General features: G+C 41.2%; 1 protein-coding gene across 1 annotated transcript; it reads left to right on the forward strand.

Annotated features, from left to right (window-relative positions):
• Window positions 1-1,395: 1,395 nt before the first annotated feature.
• On the forward strand, window positions 1,396-22,802 carry tagapb (T cell activation RhoGTPase activating protein b). The gene is made up of 14 exons (XM_063494892.1): window positions 1,396-1,939; window positions 6,028-6,113; window positions 12,495-12,665; window positions 15,417-15,581; window positions 17,682-17,723; window positions 18,075-18,159; window positions 18,260-18,313; window positions 18,695-18,764; window positions 19,023-19,162; window positions 19,472-19,633; window positions 19,979-20,088; window positions 20,394-20,580; window positions 20,821-20,902; window positions 21,021-22,802. The coding sequence occupies exons 1-14, from the start codon at window positions 1,865-1,867 to the stop codon at window positions 22,148-22,150; spliced, it is 2,559 nt and encodes an 852-aa protein (XP_063350962.1). The 5' UTR covers window positions 1,396-1,864; the 3' UTR covers window positions 22,151-22,802.
• The last annotated feature ends 1,990 nt before the right edge of the window (window positions 22,803-24,792 follow it).

Here is a 24,792-nt window from a genome sequence, read left to right on the forward strand (position 1 = left end):
AAAGGAGAGCAAGAAAAACATTTTTCTGATTTACAAAACCTTCATGTTCTTTGTCTAGCAAAACAAAAGTTTTCTGGGAAAAGTTGTTTTTTTCATCGTTCGTCTATAGAAACCATTAAAGGCAAGAATATAGTCTTTATTTATTTGTTTTTGTAGTAGAACAAAACTTTTCTAATTTCTTTGTCTGATTATGGTCTTGAAAAGTGGCACAGTGAGAAATGGTGATTAGCTTTGTGAGTATTTATTGAGTTGAAATAAAGAGTTGTGGTCAGAGGTTTACATACACTCATCATGGGCATGAATGTCGTGGCGATTTTGGGCTTAATATGATGCACAAGTTTGAAATTATTTTGGATTTCCTCTTATCCACACAGGGTAAAACATATACATACAGACTCATTGAGCTTATAGGACTTGATAGCATAACCCCTTGAGTAATCAGCACTGCTTAATCCCTCATGTCTTTAGTGGGAGAAGAGTAACTGCTTCACTGGGATACCGCCAGACAGCACCCAGGATCCCATGTGTAAATGAAAGATTTTAAATGGACTTATTCTTATATAGAGCTTTTCTACTCTGGAGCACTCTTCAGTACTTCATACAACATGCCTTATTCCACCAAGCACTTCTTTTTAATGCTGATATGCTTTCTATCTAGCAGTCATACTCAGATGGATGCATCAGAGAGTAATCCAAGTAATACTCTTCACCGCTGATGTGTCCAACTATATCTCCATGCCGGAAAGAAAGCTTTGCCTGCTGCATGGGTTCCATGGTTGGCTCCAAAACCGAGCCAAAATCAGTTCTGTTTCAAAAAGATCAAGATAGGGACAGCCACAATACTATAAAGCATAAGTCTCCCTGAAAAGTGAGAGTCAGGAATACGGCTACTTCCATCTTTTACATACAGTTTATGATACAGAATAATGGAGGAGGTCAGGATGGATATGTGAAGCTATAAAACAATAACTCTTTCCACAGGAACTTGCTGTTTGTTTCCTGTTTCAAAGCTTTGCCACACACACACTGTAACCACACTGGCAAATGTTCTTTAACTCAAATAAAGCATCCGTTTTTGAACCAAAAACAAACCTTTACTACTGCACCGTGACATCATCACATGATAATTTATCTATTTTTTTTTAACATTTACTTGTGGTTTGCGTGAGAAGCAGAACAGGAGGTGTGTCTACTGCTTGACTCTGATTGGCTACTTTTTATTGCACCACTCTGATTTTTTGGAGAAACTGTGGCCCTTTAGGTTTGCTCACTCACTCTGGGAATGGAATAATTTTAGACCTAAATACATACTTGGCTAAAAATTGGCTTTGATTTTCATTATAAACATTCAGGAGTACATCTCTATATGTTTAACAGGGACGTGGGACCGATCTGTGAGGCCTCGTTTTTCTGAGGAACCTGTTGTCACGGAATCTCACCCTCGTTAGTCTGGAAATGAGGACGAGCAGGCCATGACAGGATGCAGGCCGATCTCATTATGGGAGGAAGCTGCCTCGCTGAAGCGTAACGGGACAGGCTGGGATGATCAGATGGAGGAAGTGGTGGCTTGGAAAAAGGTTTTCAGGGGGCGAGGGGGGGATTGGAGTGGCACTGCAGACCCAGGTCAGCCCCCCCCCTTCTGTGTGCCAGCCTGGGCTCCATTGTTCAAACCCTCATTAGCACCAGTTAGAGAAGAAGCTGTTGTGGATGCGCTCCCCCACCACATTCACAGCAGAGCCCTCAAACTGGGACGCAAACTGCTTCTCCTCTGCTTTGCCAAGTGGAAACTGTAAACTGACAACACAGACTACAGCATAGGACAGCAGAGGGGTCGAGGGCTTCCTCTGGGACCTGAGACACCAGGATGGACGGTTCAGATTATGGAATTGGAGCAATGAGGAGAGGAAGCTATGATGACGGTGCAGCCTCACTGCATCCCGTAAGTATGCGCCTATTATTTACTCGCAAAGGTGATAATCGTGACAATTTTGTGATATCAAAAAGAAGAGTTATTTTGATCAGTTTCTATGCGTCTGTGAGGGGTTTGTGATCAAAGACACAGAGAGGAAATACAACATCACAACACTGACTGACTGCTGAAATGTGATTACATGACAGAAAATGGGTGAGTGGGAGGGTTCAGGTAAAATTGGTCGTTCCAGATGAGGTTCAAAGGCGTGTGGCAAGTGAGAGGTGTAGAGATGCAGCTTCTCAGAGCTTCCACGGAGTGCAGATGCAACAGAAGCAGGAAAAGCTGCAAGAAAACGTCTATGAGCCTTTCAGGTTTACCACGGTTTGTTAACTGATTATTCACTGATTAGGCCGGATCTTCATCTAAGTCAAAATTAGATAAACCAAATAGCCTTATAATACGGGAACAGTTACATTTGATCTCTAATGAAAACCTTAAACTTCAAACTCTTCTGTTTAAAAAGCGATTAACAGCTCGCTCAGCTTAACCAGGTCCGTCAAAAGATGATGGACCCTCATGAAAGAAGTTTGGTAACAATCTCAAAATTGGAGCAGTCAAAAGGGGCCAATCTTAGTGTCTAAACCTGCAAATTTGCATCAGTGAGGTCTCTAATTTGGCCAAAAGGTGATCCTCACAGCAGAAATATGTTAACCCCCTTTTAAGGCTTGACGTTGAAACAGCCAATCACAGGGTCTAAACCTGCAAACTGGCTTATATGAGGTCAGCATGTGTGCTATGTAGATCAGAGCAACACACAGAAGCACTTTAAAAGTGCCTTTTAATCAATTCCATAACATAGAGGACATCACTGGAGTTGGAGGTTTTGATTTATACAATTGAACTGAATTCAGTTTTGTTTATACAGCACCAAATCACAACAGGCTGGCTATCTGCTCACTGCAGTTGCCCCCATTGATGAGTATTTTTGCCCTCACTTTATCCTGAACCCGAGCAGATGAATCTGCTTTACTGTGAAATAGCTAACCATAACCCAACCTACACTTCAACTCTTGCCGTGGCAAGAGTATACACAAGGCATCACCACACAAAATGCTGTTTACAGAGGAAATAGCATTTTTTTTTGTGGCAACTGCTTTGTTTCCTGTCTCTACTAAGCAATGCACGCTTGTTTCTTTGAACTGTGATAATAATATTTCCGGAACCGACACCTATGATCTGTCCTGGATAGGCTTAGGCACTCAAAACTATTTGGTTTTATACCTAAACCTAGCCAAGTTACAGCCATAGTAATAAAAAGCATTAATGTATCGTTTCCCTGGTAACAAGGTGCTTTATTAATTCTTAATAGAATGAATATTGAGTGCATTAATATTCTTATTCTTATTGTTGTAATCAAGATAGATTAGCCCCATATGGACCATCCTCTGTAAATATCAAACGTTCGGTAACGGAAGATTTTCCCAGCAAGTGTGTTTAAGAAAACAGCCGAGCGTGAGATACTTCAGAGGGATGGGTGCTGTTGGTCTATTTGTTGACTGTGAGACAGAAATATTATCAGCTTTCTCCAAAAAGAATAAAAAAAGTGTTTATTAGACTACTGCAGAGACTTTAAAAACAAAGCAAATCTCCATTAGATGGGACCTACAGCTTGTTAATGGTGACACTTTTGGCCACGCTCCCTCAGTGGCGTGCATTTGTGGTTCCAGGATTCAGGTAACAATGAGCCTTTGTGTCCTCCGTCGCGTCCGTCATCAGTTGGCGGACTTTGTGCGCCAGCCTGGCTCCGAGCTGCAGGGACAGAGGCCAGAGAGAGACACTTTGTTAAGAGTTCCAGCTCTTGTTTGTTTTGTGTTGTTGTTCTCCTTCATCTCCAACTCTGCTTCATCCAATTTCTCAGTTTGTCTGACAATTAGAGCGCAACATCATCATCAGCAGGAGCCATAACAAGGATGGAGAGAGACTGTTTGTTTTCCTTCACGCAAATGAACAAATGTCCAAGTGCGTCGGAGTGTTAGCCAACAATTATTAGGCAACTTCAGAAGTTCCTCTAAACTCTTCAAATGCATTCAAAACTCCCCAAAGAAAAGCCGTTTACAAGAAAAAGGTAGAAATAGTAGAAATAGACTATTCATCCATCAGTGCAACTAAGTAAAAGAGAAGTAAGTTACAAGCAAATTAAAGAGAAATCCCCAAACACAGAATTAGATGGGCTGCTCTGAATATTTCAGAAACAGCTGATCAGCTTCGATTATCCCACACAACCATCTCTAGGGTTTAATGAGAATGATCTGAAAAAGAGAAACTCTCGGGAGAGCGACAGTTCACTAGGTGAAAATCTCTGGTTGATGTCAGAGGTCAGAGGAGAACGGGCAGAGTGCTTTGAGCTGATAGGAAGGCAACAGTGACTCAAACCAACTTACAAGGTACGCAGAAGACCATCTCCGAACACACAGCACATCAAATTGTGAGGCATATGCGCTAAAACAGCAGAAGAAAAAACTGAGCCTACAGTTCACATGAGCTTACTAAACTGGACGATGGAAGATTAGAAAAATGCCATCTGGTATGATGATCCCTGATTTCTTGTATTTTGTAATGTAACTTGCTGTGAACAACATGAAAGCATGGATCCCTCCTGGCTTGAGTCAACGTTTCAGTTTCTTGGTACACGTTAAAATCCTTAATGCTAACTGGGCATTATTTAACCACCACAGCCTGTCTGAGTGTGCCGCTGACTATATTCATCCTTTTATGACTACAGTGTAATCACCTTCTGATGGCTGCTTCCACCATCATTACACAGCATGTCACAAAACTCGGATCACAAGCTCAATATAAACCAAAATCTCAGAGGAATGTTTCTAGCACCTTGCACCTGTGCCATGAAAAATTAAAGGCAAACAGGGAGGTCCAACCTGGTAATAGCAAGATATACCTAATAAAATGGCAAGTGAGTGTCGATCTGTTATGTTGTCTAACCTTTTTTTTTTTTTTTGTCATATTAAGAGATTTAAAATGATCAAAAGTGTTTTTGATAACTCAGGAAAATAAATATTTTTTTGTATCTGAACTTTGTAAATAAATGTGCCTTAAATCTACAAAATAAAGTCAAACCTTGAGACAGGGGCGTAATTTCCAGGGGGGTTATGACCCCCCCCCCACAATAATCAGACCCAACCAATATAACCCCCTCAATGAAATTATGAATTATCTTGCATAAATAGGCTGTTGATTTTCTTTACTCATTTCAGGTATTACCAGCAAAGTAGTTGCATGTTTAATCATCTGGGAATTTACCCAGATTTATTTATTTATTTAGGCAGAGAAAAAATCTTATTATTGCACACAGATGTTTGGCCTTCAGTATGGAGGACCACTGAACCACACAGGAACTCATTCCTACCTTTGGCTATCTCGTACAATTCCTTATATTTGAACATTGTATATTCTGTGCTAAGGCACTTGAATCCTTCAGTCTTCAGAAGAAGCCTTTATCTGTCCCCCTACAAACATTTATTCGTCCACATGTATTCACTTGTTAGAGCAGAGAGGGACGAGTCTTTCAGTCCCTGACCTTCTGATTGGGATCCAGAGCATTATACAGGATTAAGTTCAGTACTCAATACTTTAAGCAGTGAAATGAAAAATTCAGCCTCTGAAGGGCGGAAATTGGTAAATTAAAGTACTTTGTGTTGCTTGCTTTCATTTCTTTCCTTGGTAAATGTATTTACTTTAATGGAACGTCTGACTGAACAGCTATTTTAAGTGATTACGCTGCCTTTCTTGAAGCTGTTCCTGTAATCGTTTGTCTGCAGGTGGAAGGTCACCAGAGAATAAGTTATTTCCTCAGTCTAAATATACGCTTCACTGCGGTCACAGCTCCGCCATCTCTGATTGCGGCCCAATATAAAGTGTATCCGTTATTAAATTTCACAAATCAGCAAACCTTCTGTTGCGGTTTTCTTCCCTGACTGAAATGCTTCTGTGTCTCTTGTGTCTTGTCAGCGAAATGTTGACAGATATGAGTTAATGGTTTTTATTTTCCTGGCAGACACAAAAAGTTTTGTTTATCTATCACTTCTGCTTTCTTACAGCACCTCAGACACTTGGCTCAGAGACGGCGCTCAGCTCCATCGCTGGTCTTTGGGAAGGCTCTGGGGATGCCATGGTCCCCTATCAGGTGTGCAAAAGACTCTCTTATTAGATGCATTTACACATGTGCAACTGTTATTTTCTTGTACGGCCTGGAGCCATTTTAACACACTCTGGTCATAGTGCTGCACGCACAATAGTGTCTTACAGTTTTCTGCTTCGACAATCTCTGCACAGCTCAGCATAACTCGTGGGAAAGGAAATTTGCGCTAAGTAAGGCTGTGTAATTATCTGATGTACAGTTATGTATTTGTTTTCATGATAGAAATGGAACAATTAGCTTTAAAATGTCAAAACATTGAAAAAAAAGTACTGTTTCCATAGCGATTAAGAGGGTAAGTAGCAGTAAAGGTGCAATCAAATGCGTTTGATTAACTGATCAATGGCAAGTGTGCTGGAGCATTCACTACAACCTTCCCAGAAGTCAACCTGGAGTGCAGAGCACCATGTTTGGAGAACTGTATTGTATTGTCTACGCAAACACCTCATACCAGCTGTCAAGCACGGTGGTGGAAGTGTGAGGATTTGGGCTTGTCTTGCAGCCACAGGACCTGAGTAGCTATGAATCATTGAGTCAGCCATTAACTCCTCTGTATACCAAAGTATTCTGGAGTCACATGTGAGATTTAGGTGTCAGAAAGCTAAATCTTAGGTGAGATTGGGTCATTCAGCAGAAGAATGTTCCCAAGCACAGCAGCAAATCTATAACAAAAGAAAAAACAAATCCCCGCAAACCTCAATGACCTGAAGCAACGAGAGACTGGTAAAGTCATACAGAAACATACAGAGTCTCGTGAAGCTTTCTTTTTCACTTGGCTGTCTGATTCAGTTTGATCTAATTAGAGAGTCAGGCTCCAATGTTTAGTCAAGAATTCAAAAATCAAAACAGCAATCACAGGAAGAAGAAGTAGCCTCACTGTCGCCTCCACCCTATAGATGGCAGCACACTCTTCATTAGAGAATAGCCTCACACACATTATATAGACAAGCAAAAACCTAACTTCCCCTCCGTCCCGCCACGTGTCACGCTTTGTCACCCTGCAGGCCACACTGCCTACTCTGTTCAGGCCACAAACACAGATGTCCCCACGGGGAATTACACAGCAGGGTTTTGAAACAACAACGTGCACATGTGCTGTTTCTCCTCACCTCGGCCATGACCGGGCTGCGAGGGGCGAGCAGCGTGGACGATATCGATCTGTCAAGGAAACCTAATTAACCGGTTATTCTCGCCCATGACAAGTTGACCTTTTTGAATAAATCAACAGGAGGTCATTACCAGCACCTCCATGTTTTGACAGCACAAGCAATCAGTTCAATATGAAACTAAACAGCGTGCTTCCAGATATTGCTACAGCAACATCTTAACTCCTGTCCCTGAGTTTAATTTCATGAACCACAAAAGGTCCTTTCTATGTTTCCCGTAAAGCAGTTTCTTTCAGTAATGACACTGGATGACTGATTTTAGAAGCTGTGCGATAACTGCTCACTGAGTGTACAAGAAGCCAAACAATCTCTCAGTATTTTAAAACAGAAATCAATTCACGGCTACAGCTGCTATTTTAAACACGCTGAGCTCATATCCTGAGGGGTTTTAGCAACCTGCGGACATTTCTTTGGAATAATAACGTAACTTATCTTATCATTGTAAGCTTAGGCTAACAAATAACCTGAAATGTTTTCTGAAGACGTCTTTAAATAGATGGAAACGTGGCCTTAGATGAGACTCAAACATAGAAAACTGAATAATTAAAATATGTTGTCAATTCTGAAGCTTTTTTTTGTTTTACTCCTCTCAACAAACCCTCAGTTTGACAGTTTGTTTTGTCTTTGGGCATTTCAGACACGTGGGCTTTGATTCGGTTATAAAATTTAACCTTATAACGATCACACTCGTCAGACGTTGTCATGTTAAGACCACCAAAGCACGCAGTGGGCGATCCCTTCAAAGCAGAAAGAGAAATGTCAGACACATCCCACTCTCACACATTCAGCTAATCAGCGCGCAAACACAAACACACACACACACACACACACACACACACATCAGGCATTTCCATGAGGGGGCTGGACTTCGTGGGTGTCAGTTTCACTATGGTGGGACTGCCACTGACGTAGAGTATACCTCAGCATGAAGAGGCAGAACCAGACATATACAGCTATATTATTTCACAGAGTTAAGCACTATGTTATTATTGGATTCTACATATATATGTGTTAATGATGTAGTGGGGTGAAAACACAGTGTTAAATAAAGCTGTGAATCATAGTTCTAACGACACTGAATCAATAGTTTTATACTTATTAAATATAAAGATGGTTAAAGCTGGACATGTTTAAACACCAGGCTCCTGAGTTAGCTAATAAAAAATGCTGTGCAATGAAAGCAAAAAAAACAAAACAAAACAAAAACCCCCCACGTGACTATTTCAAAATAACACTCTAGTTTATTGCTTAACTAAGAAAAAGTACCTTCAATTCACTGTATCAGATTCCCATTTTCGACCAGTTTTCACGCCTTTCTGACACTATATACACTCACAGGCCACTTTATTAGGTACACTTTGCTCGTAGTGGGTTGGACACCCTTCTTATGCTCAGTAACACAATGTGTAATCTAGTGAAGCAGCTATCAGAATATGGGTATACTGTGGCCATAAAGGCACAGACATAGTCAGCAACAATACTCAGGTAGGTTGTGGCGCTTAAACATCACTCAGTTGCTCTAAGTTGTCCAAAATGTGCCAAGAAAATATCCCCCACAGCATTACACCAGCAGCAGAAGCCTGAGCTGTTGATCCAAGGTAGGTGGATCCATGCTTTAATGTTGTTCATGCCGAATTCTGACCTTACAATATGAATGATGCAGGAGAGATTGAGACTCATCAGACTAGGCAGAGTTTTTCTATTGTTCTGTTGTGTGAGCCTGTGTGAATTGCAGCCTCAGTTTTCTAGCTTAGATAATATCAGTAACACCTGGTGTGGGTGTGATCTTCTACTGCTGTAGCCCATCTTCTTCAAGAACCTATGAGTTGTTACTGTTGCATTCTTATCAGCTGGAAGCAGTCTGGCCCCTGTGACCTGTGACATAAAAAAACCCAAAACATTTTGGTCTTTTCTCCCCATTCTGATGCTCAGTTTTGAACTTCAGCAGGTTGTCTTGATCATGACTGCATGCCTAGATGCACTGAGTTGCTTCCGTGTGACTGGCTTGATTAGATATTTGTAGTAAGGCACAGTTGAACAGGCGTGATTACACCTCTTATACCTGATTTAGACCATCTACCTCACAGGGTCACTGTGAATGGTTTACTGCTGCTAAATTTGGACTTCTTTGTAATGAATGGAAATATAAGTACATAAAGAATATGTTAAAAAAAAAGCAGTAGAACAGTAAAAAAACGGTGTTGCCCACCTAGCTTAGTTAGCAGGCTAGGTCTTGGTTAGCTTTAGCGGAGCAGCTGGCTTAGCTTTGTTCAAAGTTTTGATGTTTAGAAACAACAAAATACATTTATGGACCTGTGTGCCAAGTAGACAAATATATTATCTAGCCTTGTGCCTTCAATTTTAGTCCACAAAACACAAATTTAGGTTCATTTTAACCAAGCACAGCTAGCTACAAAGCAAAGCTATCTTTTGGCTGTGTAGCCTGGCTAATTAGCAAAGCAAGAGTAGGTAAAGTGCATTTATCTTCTGATTTTACATCAATATTTACTAAGAAAAAAAAGTGGTCCCAGTCTGTAAAACTTATCTTTGAAATTTAACAAAAACAAAACAAACAAAGCAGTGGCATGCTCGTGTTAACACACTTTTACTATTGCACTTCTATGGTTTATCCTGTTGTGAGTAAGTACAAACACAAAGCTTCTCCCACAGTTTATATGCCCGTAGTTAATGTGTCATCTCCAGCAGTCAGGGGAAGTACCTCTACTATAACAATTTGAATTTCTTCCCCCGGACCAAGTGGGAAGATCAACCACTAAATGTGGTTTCATATGCATTTAGAAAAAACAACTCTTACTTGCTCTTACTCTCTCGTCATCTTCACAGGCTCACTCTAGACACAACAGGGAGGCAACAACATGAGCACGCTGGCTTTTTACATTCATTTTTTGTTATCTGACCGCAAATATTTGTGTTATTTGTACATTAATTAATACCAGTAGTTAGTCCAGTGAAGTAAATGTGACAAACTCCTCCACCCAGGTAGATGGCATTTATGAAGAGTAAGAGAAAACCAGCGTCTATGCATAGATAAGAATATGTGAGTCAGGTTTTAAGTCATGTTGGTAAATGTCATTTCTGAACAAATAACCAAACTTCAGTTAGTAAGTTGATATCAGACCACTTGTCTGTAAAGAATAAGATGACCTTATTGATCCAAGATCAATCAAGCAGGGTTGGCGATGCCGTTATGCACACATCTGACATTTATTCTCTGAATTAGAGCATCATTTCTGCTCTCTGTGATATTTGGAGGAGGATCAGCGCTTTGGAGGAAATTGATCAGACAAATAGTGGTTTATTGTATTACCCATATTGGAAAATAACCAGAAAACACAATGGCAGTGACAAATTTGAGTTGTTAGGATATTATTATGTAACATGTTTGTTCACTTAAAGCATCAGCTTCTAAGTATGCCACTTGAAAAACATGCCGTAGTCCACTAAGTATTAGTAATGTGACCCTGTGGTGTTATTTACAAGACAGTGTGCCTACAGAAAAGTTTTAAAAACGAGGGGTGGGTGGCTTAGCAGGCTCTAATCATCCATTTTTTCTGCACTTACGCTGTATTTGCTTAGAATTCAAATTACTTATTATCGTAAGTAGCCTAAGAGTAAAATTAAACATAAATAGGGGTAGTTATGGATTCACTAACTCATTCTTCATTTTCTGGTATGTCCTATTATGACAAGGCAGTTTCATGCATACCAATTCACATCTTAACCATCGGCTTTCATACGTTTCTGGTGAAAAACTTGCAGCGTGTTACATATGAATTATACATTTCTACGGAAATTTGTTCTCCTGAAGTGATTAATATTCATTTTTAGCAGAAACATCCGGAGACAGATGCATAAAATTTAAGGCTGATTGTGTTTTAGTAGAAACTAATCTTTTTTTAGCCACATTTACGATGTTGTGCATATGCATGGTTCCTTTTTAAAAAAATAAATTAATCAAGGAGCCTGGAAGAGTTAAAAAGAATATATACATATACAGTCAATGGCCACTTTATTATGTACACCTTTCTAGTACCAAGTTGGACTTCATTTTTCCTTGAGAACTGCTTTAACCCTTTGTAGCACAGATTCAGCGAGGTGCTGAAAACACTCCTCTGTAATTTGGGTCCATATTGACTTGACAGCATCACATAGTTACTGCAGAGTTGTCAGCTGCACATCCAGATGTGAATTTCCTTTTCAACCACATCCCAAAAATGTTCTATTGTCTTAAGATCTGGTCACTGTGGTGGCTAAATGCACCATTATACTTCCACCAGCAACCTGAACTGTTGATACCTAATTTCATGTTGTTTATGCCAAATTCTGATCCGTCCATTTGAATCTCACAACAGACATCAGGAGTCATCAAGCAAAGTTTTTCTTATATTTAGCCTCAGTTTTCCGTTCTTAGTTGACTGGAGTGGCACCCAGTGTGGTCTTATGCAGCTGTAGCCCCTCTGCATCAAGGCGCTCTTCTGCATATCTTGGTTTCAGTATTTATTTGGGTTACGGTTGCCTTCCTATTAGCTCAAAGCACTCTGGCTATTCTTCTCTGACCTCTGTCTGGCATTAACAAAGGATTTTTTCTTCCAGAGAACTGCCATTAGCTTGATGGGCCATTCTCTGTAAACCCTGATGAGATGGTTATGTGGGGGGAAATCCCAGTAGATTAACCGTTTCTGAAATACTCAGACCAGCCCATCAGGCACCAAAACCACAAGAGCCACATTCAAAGTCAATTAAATCATCTTTCTTCCCCGTTCTGATCCTTGGCTTCAACTTCAGCAGGGTCATCTTGACCATGTCCACATCCATAAATGTACTGAGGTGCTAGGATTGGCTGATTAGAAAGTTGAACGGTGTACCTAATGAAGTGGCCGGTGAGTGTATATATGAGTTTTTGATATTTATCCTGAACTACATCTAACTTTATTTTTCACCTGTGCTTCACCTTATCAGGATTGACTTACATGTATACGTCTATTCTTCTATGAAAAAGTCATATTATTGTTCATACATCAGGCTCCAGCTGTTAAACTATGCCATGAACCTGATCTCTCTCAGATGCAAAATCAGCTGTGTATCATTTTCATGTGGAAATCACCATATTTAGTCTCGTTCGGCTGTGGGTTCTCCCCGTCACCCACTCCTTTTTTTTTTTGGTGTGTATCCTCTGGCTCAGGGAGGAGGCTCCCTGCTGGGTGTCTGTGGAGCAGAGTCCATTTGTCCTCGGCCTCGCCAGCGAGAACGGAGAGCTGCTGCTGGACGAGTGCGTTCAGATCACCGAGGGCTCAAAAACCAGGGAGAGACACCTGTTCCTCTTCAGCGACGTGATTGTCTTCGCCAAACTCAAGTAAGATATTATTAATCTAAAACCCCAGCATTTTAGCTTGTAATGATCAGATATTTTCAGGAGTGTGTGTATGAAACCCAGATAGTTTCTGCTTGTAAAACTGAAGATTTTAAAATAAATCACAACTAAGGAAACTGCCACTGTGTTGTTTTAGCAACTTTCTGTTGAAAATCATCATGTGTTTGTACAGTAGGAATGGGAGACCGAAAGAGGAAGTGAAAACAAAATGTGTATTTTTGGACTATACTCGGAGAGTTGGGGAATCTCCCAGCAACAGACATTGTTTATGAGTCGTTTCTCTTATTTTAAATTAGTAGAAGAAGAGAGTCGGGTGGTTCCCTTGGAGTGGAGTCACATTAGGGGAAACTCAACAGTTATTTTAACCTTCGCTTCAGCTTTGAAGCGAACAGCAGAGCTGCTGGTTCAATACTCTCACAAGTGCTTGTGTGGCTCAAATCACTCTTAAAATTCTTCAAATTTGAAAACCCTGAGATCTTCTGAACATTTATGCACACCTTTTCTTCACCATTAAACATCCTATTTATTGTTTTTCCATATAATTAAACCTCTGTTTCCTTTCTTTTTTAAATGTAAACAGCATTTAAATACACCTTCAGGCAATCACTGTTTGCATGGCTTAGTCAGATCAGATCTGTTTGTCAAACACGGTGGAAGTTTTATACCTAATGAGTGGGAGGACATCACACTCATCTCTGTACCACAACCTGCCTACTGTTCCTGTAGACACACAGCTGGCACACCACTGTCATACAGCATAACAGCCTTTTTGAGCCTATAAATCTATGAGATCATTACATCTAGAGATGATTGTGTGCTACTATTATTCATTATGTGTTTGCGTGTGTGTGTTTTTTAGTTTGCTGTGAAGAAACAGGGACACAGCAGGTGTCGGAGGGCACTTTTTCTCATTTCTCCTACAATGTGAAACAGCCCATCTCAGCATTTCAGCAGCGTGTAGGTGGATGGTGAGGTGGAGGTGTCACGAGCACACCTGATTTTTGATCCGCGCTTCGAGTTCGGGCCAAAGTTTAGCTCCGCTTTGCTGTTTACTTTCACTTTCTCACTCGTGGTCTCATTAGGTTCATATTCAGAACCACTATGGCTAATGTGCAGCACAAAACCTGGTCACTTAATAGTCAGGAGGAGATCGTATTTTGATGTCAAATGCAACCTTTCACACAGTTAAAAACACGTTACACAGCTATGTTGTGTTAGATTCCAGTGGTGGTAACTCTACCCAGTTAACACAGCTTTTGTTTATCTTTTAAGATGTGAACCCAGATACCAGGCACGTTTGGGGAACTTCTGATTCAGCTGTAGCATGAGCAAGACTTGAGAGGCCCAGATGTGGCCCTAATGTGAAAAACCGCCTGATAACTGACCTGTATAAGGTGTGCCTGCGGCTGAGAGAGTGCATCCAGATTCACTCAGAATCAGTGGAGGCCACATATGGGTCGCAAGAGAACTGCATACCACATTTGGGCCAAATGTTCATTGATATCAGGGGAATTAAAGGTCATCATAACAGCTTACACAAAAACAACCTTTTCATGGGGAGGACAGTCTCAGAACAACAACTCATGTAACAACACCTTTAAACAATCTCTAAGTTGTTTTTGTTTGTTAGATCTATACCAATCTAATGCAGAGGGTGCACAGATGGGCTGTGTTTAAACAGAAATGTAAACTCAAGCGCCAGACTCCAAATTAAGAACACGTCACAGTCCCACATAGAAAACGTATTAACTTCATGGATCTCTCATTTAAGTAGGTGTCTGTACTCTAGAGGATTTCATAACTTTACATGCCTATAGTTTGCCTATAAATGCTGGCAATTTTCAATATGTGTTATTGTGATGAAATTATGACGACACACTTTGTGTATTTATAGTAAGATACTGTTGACAGAAACCGACTTTGGGCAAACAGAACTGGCTGAAATCTGCCAAATTCTGCCAAAGCTATTCATAATCTGTCCTGAAAACAACAGCTGTGCACATAAACAGCACCCATGTTTATTTCTATCAGCGCATCGCTTCTCTCCTTCTATTTTAGTACCAAAACACCTCCCAGCTCCTTCAATCTATCGGCGCTTCAGGATTCAGTCAGCTCCCCTGTGCAAGCACATGGAGGTCCGCGAGGTCATACACAGAAATCCTCTGTGTGGCTTTTTTGTGGTGTTTTTTTGAAAAGGTTTTTCAAATAATAATTCCTCTCTAATTTCTTATGAGTCACCTTTTCTTTTTTAGACTCTTATTTGTCATAAACTTGTATCTTTTTAATAAACTGGTTGATGATTGAAATCTTGACCCTTTTTTTGACACTTAGCATGTGACCATTGTTGCTCGCCATATTTTCAAGTGCAGCAATCAGTCAACAATTCAGGTGCAAGAGTAGATCATTGATTATTTCGCAGAAATAACCAACGATTATTCCCATGAAGGACCAACTTTCAAAACAAGCTGTCACAGGAGAAATTACGGCTTTTTTTTCTCTCCGTGTTTTTATTTCTGTGTTCAGTGCCAAGGTTTTCACAGAGAGGAAATGCGCTATTTCATATAAAAGATATTTTTTCAATGGTTTCACAGGAGGGAAGAAAATCAATCACTCATCCAAAAATTATGGAACTGAAACCTGCTTTGTAATCTTGAGAAAACAACACGTTTAGAAACAAATTAATGAAAATTATTTAGAGGAGTGTTGGTTTTATTTTTATTCCTGTTTCAACAGGTCGCCTGCCAGCTACCGACTGAAGCAAAGAGTCAGTCTTGAGGACGTCTGGCTTTACAGTTTCGAGGATGAACCGGAGGAAGAGGATTTACTGATTGGTGATATTGACCTCAGGCTGACCCTCATCCTGGCCTGGGATCTCACGTTTTGTCTGGTGTGTTTTCGGTGAGAAGCTCCCCTACCCCTCCCCGCACACACAAACTCATACACACAGTGAATGACTCACATGGAAATGGCCAAGCATATTTAGTGTTGAGTCACTGATTCACTGTACGCTCAAATACCTGGATACACGTGTCTAAACATCACAGCTCACATGTGAATCTTGATTTGATTGTTGATCTTCCTTCTTTATGGTAAACCTTTAATATTGAAATATGTAATCTAAATAAGGCAGCACAACGGCACACCACAAGGAGGTCCTGGGTTCAAATCCACCATCTGGTCTTTCTGTGTGGGGTTCGCATGTTTTCACCGTGTCTGTCTCCGGGTACTCTGACTTCTTCCTACAGCCCAAAGACATGCAGTTAGTGGGGTTAGATTAATGAGTTGGAGGTGTGAATGTGAATGTGAATTGTTGTCTGTGTTTCTGTGTTAGCCCTGCAGCTCTACCTGGCTCTCGCCATGTGGCAGCTGGGGAAGGCTACAGCGCCCTGTGATCCTGAATTGGATAAGCAGAAGTAAATAGATGGATAATCTCAATAAAGAGGCGTCAAAGTTGAGTTGACGAAGGGCCACAGTGGGAACTGAGAATCAGATTAGAGACAGGACTTAATTTAATTGACTGTATAGGCTTCTGGTTACTATTAGCCAGCACAACAACCTATTTCACAAGCTTAAAGAGGACAGCTGTCGGCAATATGGAGAATTTAATAAAACAAAATATATTTATGGTCTAAAGTCAGGGCTCAGTGGTAGTGTGGGAAGTTTATTTGAAAATAAATTGCCTCTTGGCAAACGGATACACACACCTCTCAGAGCTTAAACTTTGTGCTGCCATGCTGTGTAAGCTTTCAGGCGCAGTGGAGCTTATCCTGTTTTTAGCTTAATTCAATATTTGCATATGTCGTAAACCACAGCTGTGAGTAGATGGAGTGAAATTTGATGAAAACCAAAAGTAATAAATAGACCAGAATAAAATTTCCAAAAGGCCACATGAGCTCTTCAAGAAAAGATTACAGAGAGACATCAAGGCAAACAATCTGTTAAAGCACTGACGGAGGAGAAAATACGAGTATTTTGCAATATAAAAACACTCTTGCAACTATAAGCTTTCTGTTTCTTATTCGGCAGACTGCTTTTTTTGCCGGTCATTCAATTTATGAAATCTTCCACATATGCACACTCGTGCATATGTAGTAAAAGGTCAGATGATCTGTGGCCTTCATGAAATAGGGAAGTGGCAAGTAGAAAGTCCGCAGAGTAGCATCACAAGACAAAAAGGTTGTAAAATAGGAAGTGTGGAGCTGGGAGGGAATTAACATCAGATGATCTTTATCTGGAAATGCTGGCCTTTACAATAAAGATAAAACACATCAGATGCTTTATGTCTAGACATTTCCATTATTAAAGGAGTCAAAGTAGATTTTTCTCTCTCCAGTGAATTTATGATGAAGAGCACCAAACGGCACTAAAGTCTAGAAATGCTTCATTTGGGGCAGTCACTCCCACGTTTCTCGCAAACTTATTAGAATCAAACCAAGAGCCGTTTCACAGCTGGTGCTGTATTCCAAGAAAGTGATGAATGCACTAGTAGGTTTTGAGTTGTTTTGTTTGAAAATGAGACGATTTGTTTCTCTGATTGGATGCTTGGACTCTGGTGATGATTCAGTGTGTGAAACTTTCACTCCTGCTCACTCACACCGAGTCGACCGTGGATCCCGTGAGAGGCCGCGGCCTCGTTTGTTGACACTTTCCTCTCGCCTGTGCGCAGACAGTTTATAATTGAAGCGCCTGGCATTAAATCAGGTCATTAAAGGTGAAAGCGCACAGGTGTATATACGTAGGCTCGTCTGTTTCGTCGGCGTGTTTCCACTGATGGACACGAAGCCACAGCAAGCATATGAGGAAGTGGAAGATGTCTCTGGTTGGGGCCCGCCGTGACGTTGCTTCCTGTTCCCATGACTGAGTTACACTTTCCGACAGAGCTGTTAAAAGAGAGCGAGGGCCGCACTTCGTGTCATTCCTCCCACTGTAATCTGCCGTCTTGTTTCAATCGCTCTGTGTGGATTAGTAACTCATACCATGCCGTTATTTTGCCCACAGCTCGCCTGAGGTGAAAGAACGCTGGTTAGATACTCTTCACAGGTAAGAACAAGACCATTGTTTATATCAGCAAACTCTCGCAGGCGCTCTCCCAGTTATCGTCATTCATAAAAAGCATTGTGCAAGTTTTTCGATCACTTCTGCCACTTATTGTAATTGTTCTGCACATATTCATATCGGCTTCTTAAGTTATGCAAACATCAAGGCAGCATTTGTAACGATGTAAAACTGTATTTCTTTAATAATCTCTTGAGGCTCCATTGAACCACCCTTTATTCACAATAACTTCATCATTTTATTTTTTGTTTTGCTGCTTTATAAACTCAAAATTCAGACTTGATAAACAGTCAGTGAGTGCCACTCCTCTAAGTAAGTGTTTCATCGTCATTGCAGAAAAATTAAAGAAGCAAAAACGAGGACCGGTTCTTCTTCTTTTCCTCCAGACGTCCTGATGAAGGTGTTGAGTGGCAACATCACAGTAAGTCTTGCTATCTGCTCCGCCACATTTTTAAAAAAAAAACATAAACATTTTTAAGAGCCGTTACTGAAGAAAAACTACTCTTTTCCGTCTTCTACAGACCAAAACTCTAACAGGAGGTGGCATGGAAGAATTGATTGAGTTTCCACTCGATGTAAGTAATCCCAGTTTTTCTGGCTTCTTATGGTAGAAAATGTTCAAAATAGACACCTGCTGGTAAAAAACAGCTGTGCCTCTGCGCTAGCGCTGAATGGACAGTAGTTACATAATAAACACAGTATGTTAAATGCAGAAAGTGCAAACATACTGATAAGTTGCACAATTAAAGCAATAATTATATCAGAATTCCGAAAATAATTAGAAATCTGTCTTTTGAACATCTAAAAGACTAATTTAACATTTGTTCATTCACGTGTTAGAAGGCGTGCGATTTGACACAAAAAAAAGCCACAACCCCTCCCTTGCCTACTGTTGCATGCTCGTGTTCCTCTTACACGTTGCTCACCATGCCACTTTTTCTTTATTTTGTCACCAGGGCAACGCAAAGATCTGCGCTGTGTCGAAGCAGTTGAATAATCAAGAGGACAGGCAGAGACAGCCCACTGGTGAGTTTGAAAATCTCTTTACGGTGTTTTTTTTTTTTTCTGGTGTGAGGGAGGGCCTCACTAAATGTGCCATGTGCAGAGAAGAGACCAAAGAGAACAACCACAGACGAAAGGAAATCTAGCTGCTGATAAGAGAGAACAAGTACAGAAAGCTTGTTTTTTGGCACTCGAGGTTTTGACTCTTTGCACGTCTGCCTTTGTTGCCGTATCTTATAAGTATAAAATGTTAAATGGATAAAACATTTCTGCTCCTAACAGACACCAAGTGGAACGTGGTGAGGAGGAGGCTGTCAAAGGGCCGCAAAAAGCGACCAGAAATAGAAAACAAGATTCAGCTGTTTGGAGAGCCCCTCCACAAGATATGCCCAGACGATTGCTCACTTCCCAAACCAGTCACAGTAAGTTGCCCTTTGATAAATGTCAGAGTTGATGTCATATCAGTAGCTTAGCTCACTTTGAGAACTTTCTGTGCATTGGTTTCAAGATATTAGCAGCCTGTGTTTTAAAATGATTTCTTAATACTTTGAAGATTGAATACAATATGATAGCGTGCATGCATGCACAAATGGTGCACATTAATAAGTCAAGACAAAAACACACCCACACATGCAGGGCTGCTGTGTGTGTTTGTGTGTGTGTGTGTGTTTTTTTTTTAATATTCATATATGATAATCTCATCTTCCTTCTCTCCTGTCCTGCTTCATCAGGAGCTGCTGGTGCTGCTGAGGAAGAAAGGCCCCTCCACAGAGGGAGTGTTTCGGAAGCCGTGCAACAGCAAGAGCATGAAAGACATCAGAGAGCAGCTGAACAGCGGTGGCAGCGTGGACATGGGCGATCTGCCCGTCGTTCTGCTCGTCGGACTACTCAAAGTACGTTTGCATACTGAGAGGCCCTCACACTTCACATGTTCTTCGCATACTATTAGCGTTACCACGTATGTGCAAATCCACGATTAATATTAGCGCTAACGTACTTTCTACATCACTGATGAAGCATTATGGCTGTAGGTTATTTTAACCACTGCTACCACAACGGCCACACTACTACTGCTTTACCCTCTGCTATAGTTTCTAAGAAAGCAGCAGTACTTCATTGAATATGTTAGACTGCTTTACAAGGAAGCTGTCAAATAGGTGGTCTTAATCATATTTAATATGCTAGTGCACAGCCTCTAATATACATGTGTCTAATCAATGCCTTTCTCCTATTTATAGAGTTTTCTGAAGGAGCTTCCTGGCAGCCTGCTAAGATCTGACTATTATGACAAGTGGATGGCAGCTCTGGACATTCAAGACACCCAGCAGAGAACTCTGGAAATCACAAAGTAAGCATTCGATGTCTGTTAATGAGCCTCGGCACTGCCCGTTTAAAAAACAAAAAACACAAAAAAAGAATTTATATGTTTTAAAAAAATAGTTATGTTCTTTTTTTTCATGACTGGTTTTGAGGGAAGGTTTTAATCATTCCATATGTTCGCTATACAATCCGACCGGAACATAGCCCACTTCTCTTTTTTAAGTCTGTCTACTGTTTTAAAAAAGGAAGAGACTTTAAAAAAAAGAGCGGCAAGCTAACCCTTTTGTTTTTTTTCCTTCCTGCTTCCCCTTTTTTTTGCTACCCGCAAACTAGGGTGGTAGATGATCTCCCCGGGCTGAACAGACTCCTCCTGCAGCATCTGATCTGTGTCTTCCATCACATCCTGGAGAGCGCAGACATCAACAAGATGGATGCCTACAATCTGGCGGTGTGCATCGGCCCCACGCTGCTGCAGCTGGATGACACCTCGCTGGAGGAGCAGAAGGAGAAGATGCAGAAGGTGAAAAGATGTGATATGAATTTACTTTCTCACTTTGAGTGCTTTGAAGCCTCGCGGCTCACAGTGCAAAAAACCTCAAGCAGTTTCATAAGTGGGAGTGCACTAGCACATACTTAGGTGCTAATAACAAACCGAGTATTTGGACCAAGTGAAGCGCTGAATTTGCCTACAGAATCCCTTGACTTTGTTGTTGTTATTCATTTTACTAATGTTTGCTTGTCTTTGTGTGATTCTCTGCAGGTGACAGATCTTACTCAGTTCCTGATTGAGAACTGTGACATTCTTGGAGAGAATACCAGAGTCTTACTGGACACCGATGAAGGTAAATTAATTAGCAAATAAAGCCCCCAGTAATGCTGAAAGACCTTTATGGGCCTTTTTTACAGAGGTAAATGAGATTAAATGGATTCTAATCATGTCTTCCTTTCCTTGCTCAACAGACTCTGTCTCCTCCCAGCATCAGGACTCTGCGTATGATAGCACCGACCCAGATGGAGATGCAGAGGTGGGAGAGAATATCATGTCCACGTCTACAGAATATGGCTCTACTTCTTCATCCTCATCGCCCAGCCCCAGCACGACAACCTCTTCTTGGTCCGATGCTGTCTTCAACACAAAGCCAGAATTCAACCGCCGGTGCTCCGAGCCCATCATCCTCCTCTCGGACGATCTCAAGGGCTTGTGCAGCCACGCCAGGAGCCACGAGGACTGCTCCACAGAAAAGGCAGATTTTGGCGAGCAGCCTCTGAAAAAGCAGATCTCCGATGACTCCTTCTTGCTCAGAGGCCGCAGCGTAGCCAGGCCAACTATGCCTTTCTTAAAATTGAACAACTCCAATGGAGATCTGCAGCCCTTCATGGGCAAAGACTGTTCTTGCTCTTCCCTCGAAAGCACTACCTCTAACCATTCAGAGAGCTCTGTTTTCACCAGTTCCCCAATGGTGTCACCAGGATGCTCGAGGAAGGCAAACGCCAGCAGCCAGCCTTCAGTGGCTGTTAAGGGACAGCAGGAGATTTCCAAACCAGAAGAAAGGAAGCGCTCTCAGTCCATGAGAGTTGCCACTAAAGTCTTAATGAGGACCAGGAGCTTAGGAGCCTTTAGCAGAAGCAGCCAGAAAAGAGACTCACAGAAGGAAAACGCCTTCCCCTGCGAAACCCTCCAGGAGGACTTACAGAGCGAAGCTGATCCACCGGCCGAGCCTGTGGACAGACCACGCCCTCTGTCTGCGATTGAAGTTTTCAAGCATGTGGACAGCAGGCAGCCCTGCAGCCCTCCATCATACGAACAGGCGGTGCAGAATGTGGGTCCCCCCCCACAGTATCGCTCATTGACTGTAAAGGAGATGAGGAGCAGGTCTCGTCCATCCTCTGTAAATTATGACTCTAAGCCTCAGTGCATCCAAATTCAGGAATGCATTCCCCAGGAATCAGACATTGTCATTCTACGGCAGCCTTTCCGCCAGAGAGCCATGTCTGAGTCCGTGTCGACACGTCAACACGATGTCGTGTCACGGAGATGCAGCCAGCCTGTGTTTGAGGAACTTTCCTATGCAAAGGAGTCTTACGTTTGATTGACTTAATATCTGCTCTGCAGATTGGATTTTGTCACAATCTGCAAATATTGTAGACAGAAATAATTCACAGGCATGAGTTACTGGGAGCAAAGCTGAAAGCCAGCAGCAACCCAAGCTTGGTGCACAAAGTCCAGTGTTTTTATCGTTCACTGTTTCACTTTGGATAAATGTCAGCTATGTGACGCCTTTATGGCTGCACATTCTCAGTAGTACTGTTAAGAGTACAAGTATTAACTTCGGTGTAGTTACGATGATAGATATTTAGTCTATCACAATGAAGCTATGAACACAGTTTGCTGTGGAGAAAATATGCTACGAATTTCTGTGTTTCGTCTCAAGTGTTGTTTGTTATGGTGATATTTACCGTATAGTATAATATATGTTCACTATGGTTTTTGTGTGTTTGTTTGTTTGCTTTTTGTGAATCTAATTCACTTTGCATATTTCTTCTTCTTCCACTACATTAAAGCACTTTTCTGATAATCTTTTTTTGTATTTTTAATGCTGAATTGTACATAAAGTAAGCTAGCAATGTATGTAATCTTTATCAATGAGTGTTTTGGTGCCATAAAACGTCTGGTTGAACAGTTTTAAGTAACAAAGTGAAAAGAATATAAGAATGCAATAAAAACAATTACAAACTAAACAAGTTCCTGTCTGTGTATCTGTGACCTTCACAAATGCCTGTACATTTGTTTGCTGCTAAATCGCCCTGCAGTGCAATCATTAGTGTCTGAATTAATGACAGAAAGGAGGAGAGTGACTACTTTGGCCTGAGTTCTCTTTTCTAGACATGTTGCGTAACGTGCTAACAGGCTTCATTGAGAGAACAGAGTGTTCTGGCACATATGCTAAAGCTGAAGGAAACCAGATTCTGTCACATGGGCGGATTTGGTTTTTCTGCGAATTGCTGTTCCTCTTGTCTGTGACTGCAGATGAGCTGATGCCACCTCTACTTCCTCCTTTCTATGCGGTGTTAACACACTCTTTCCTTCCTTGACAAGCTGATTTTCTTGTCTAATTTTCCAAATTTAAATTGATTGAAAGTGAGCCTGATTTATCCAGCTGTATACCGAACACCAAGACAGACACACAAAAACACAAAAAACATCATAATCTGCTATACTGACAAGCAAGTGCATGCATGCACAGAAGCGGTGTCAGTATTTTGACATTCAGTGTCAAATATACAAACTATAGAAATCAGATAAAGGCAACTTGTGCAAATAAAAAAGTTAAAAATATATATGTGACCATAGAACTGTTCAGTAAAAATGTGAGGATGTGCAAAATGTAAACTGTGCATGAAAAATATGCATGCATGAAGAAAATAGCCCAGAAAATAAGACACAGATATAGGAGGAAGCAGATGGACAGAAGCCTCCTTCCACAGGTGAAGAACTCAAAAAGTGCATGTTCACTTTGGATGGGTCAACTACAACAGTTCCCCACCAACATTAGGTGTCAAAGCAGACTAAACTGCAATGGAAAAAGTTTAATAATTGTAATGAATGCTTTCAGGTTAACAAAAGCTAAGCATGTGCCGCAGTTCAGGAGATTATTATTCATGCAAAGGAACCAGGTACCACAAAGTTCAGGCCGATGTTAATACAGGTAACTCTTTGTGACTTTAACTGGCACTGACCCAGGTGAGGATTCTCAGTTTCTCCACAGGTTTGAGCTCAGGTAAGAGCTCTCTGATATCTGCAGGTTTGTGGGGGCGAGAGTGGGCCAGGCAGGGTTCTTTGTCCAGGACAAAATCAGTGATAGAGGAAGAAAGGTAAGATAAGTAGCAAAGCAAAGACAGAGAGAAAGGGAGAAGGCAGTTCAAAACAAAGGAAGACCATGACATTAGTGTCCTGCAAGTACTTTTATTACCCATTTCCATAGGAAAGCACAGAAAAACAAAAATCAACAGCAATCATATGCTGTAGGCATTCACATTGACTCCTGTGTCATATGTAAGAGAGAATTGTTTAATCTATAATCTTTTAGCAAATGGAGAACAAAAACAGGAAGAACTTGTGTAATACAACACAGCCACAAGCCTCAAAAACAACCAGGGCTCTATTAGTACCTCTCTGACAGTCCAACTGCACATTCTTTGCACGTTTCAGAATTCTTCCAGACCTCAGTTTATAGCTTTCGTTTTTTCTTTACTGGGGTATCTGTCGAAGGATCTCCACATAAATACACGGTGGCTCTGTTGCAGGTTATTTCCAAACCCCCAAACTAAGATGCTGATAGTAACATCAAAAGGTTTGATAACAAACACTTATGCAAAAGAAATCTTTTGAGTTGCAATGAAAGAAATATGCTATCTTCATTTTAAAAGTAAGTTTTTAAACTCTACTGTGGAGGAAGCTGACAGTCACTAGCACGGCGTTCTGGATACATTTGTGCAGCGGTTGGTCACTTGTTTTTTTTTGTCTTTAAAAGGTCAGAAAATATAGCACGCGAGGCTGCACCGCTTTGAGGTAAATGCTAACATCAGCACGCAATCGCCACAGTTTACAGTGTTGCAAGCAGCGTTTCTAGTCAGCACTTAACATGAATACAGCACAGGCTGGAGCCATGGGGCGAGAGGCAGGGTATACTGTGGAGGAGTCATCTAACGCAGGGCCAACACAGAGAGAGAC

Source organism: Pelmatolapia mariae, linkage group LG15 (assembly GCF_036321145.2).
Source record: "Pelmatolapia mariae isolate MD_Pm_ZW linkage group LG15, Pm_UMD_F_2, whole genome shotgun sequence".
Classification (NCBI taxonomy): domain Eukaryota; kingdom Metazoa; phylum Chordata; class Actinopteri; order Cichliformes; family Cichlidae; genus Pelmatolapia; species Pelmatolapia mariae.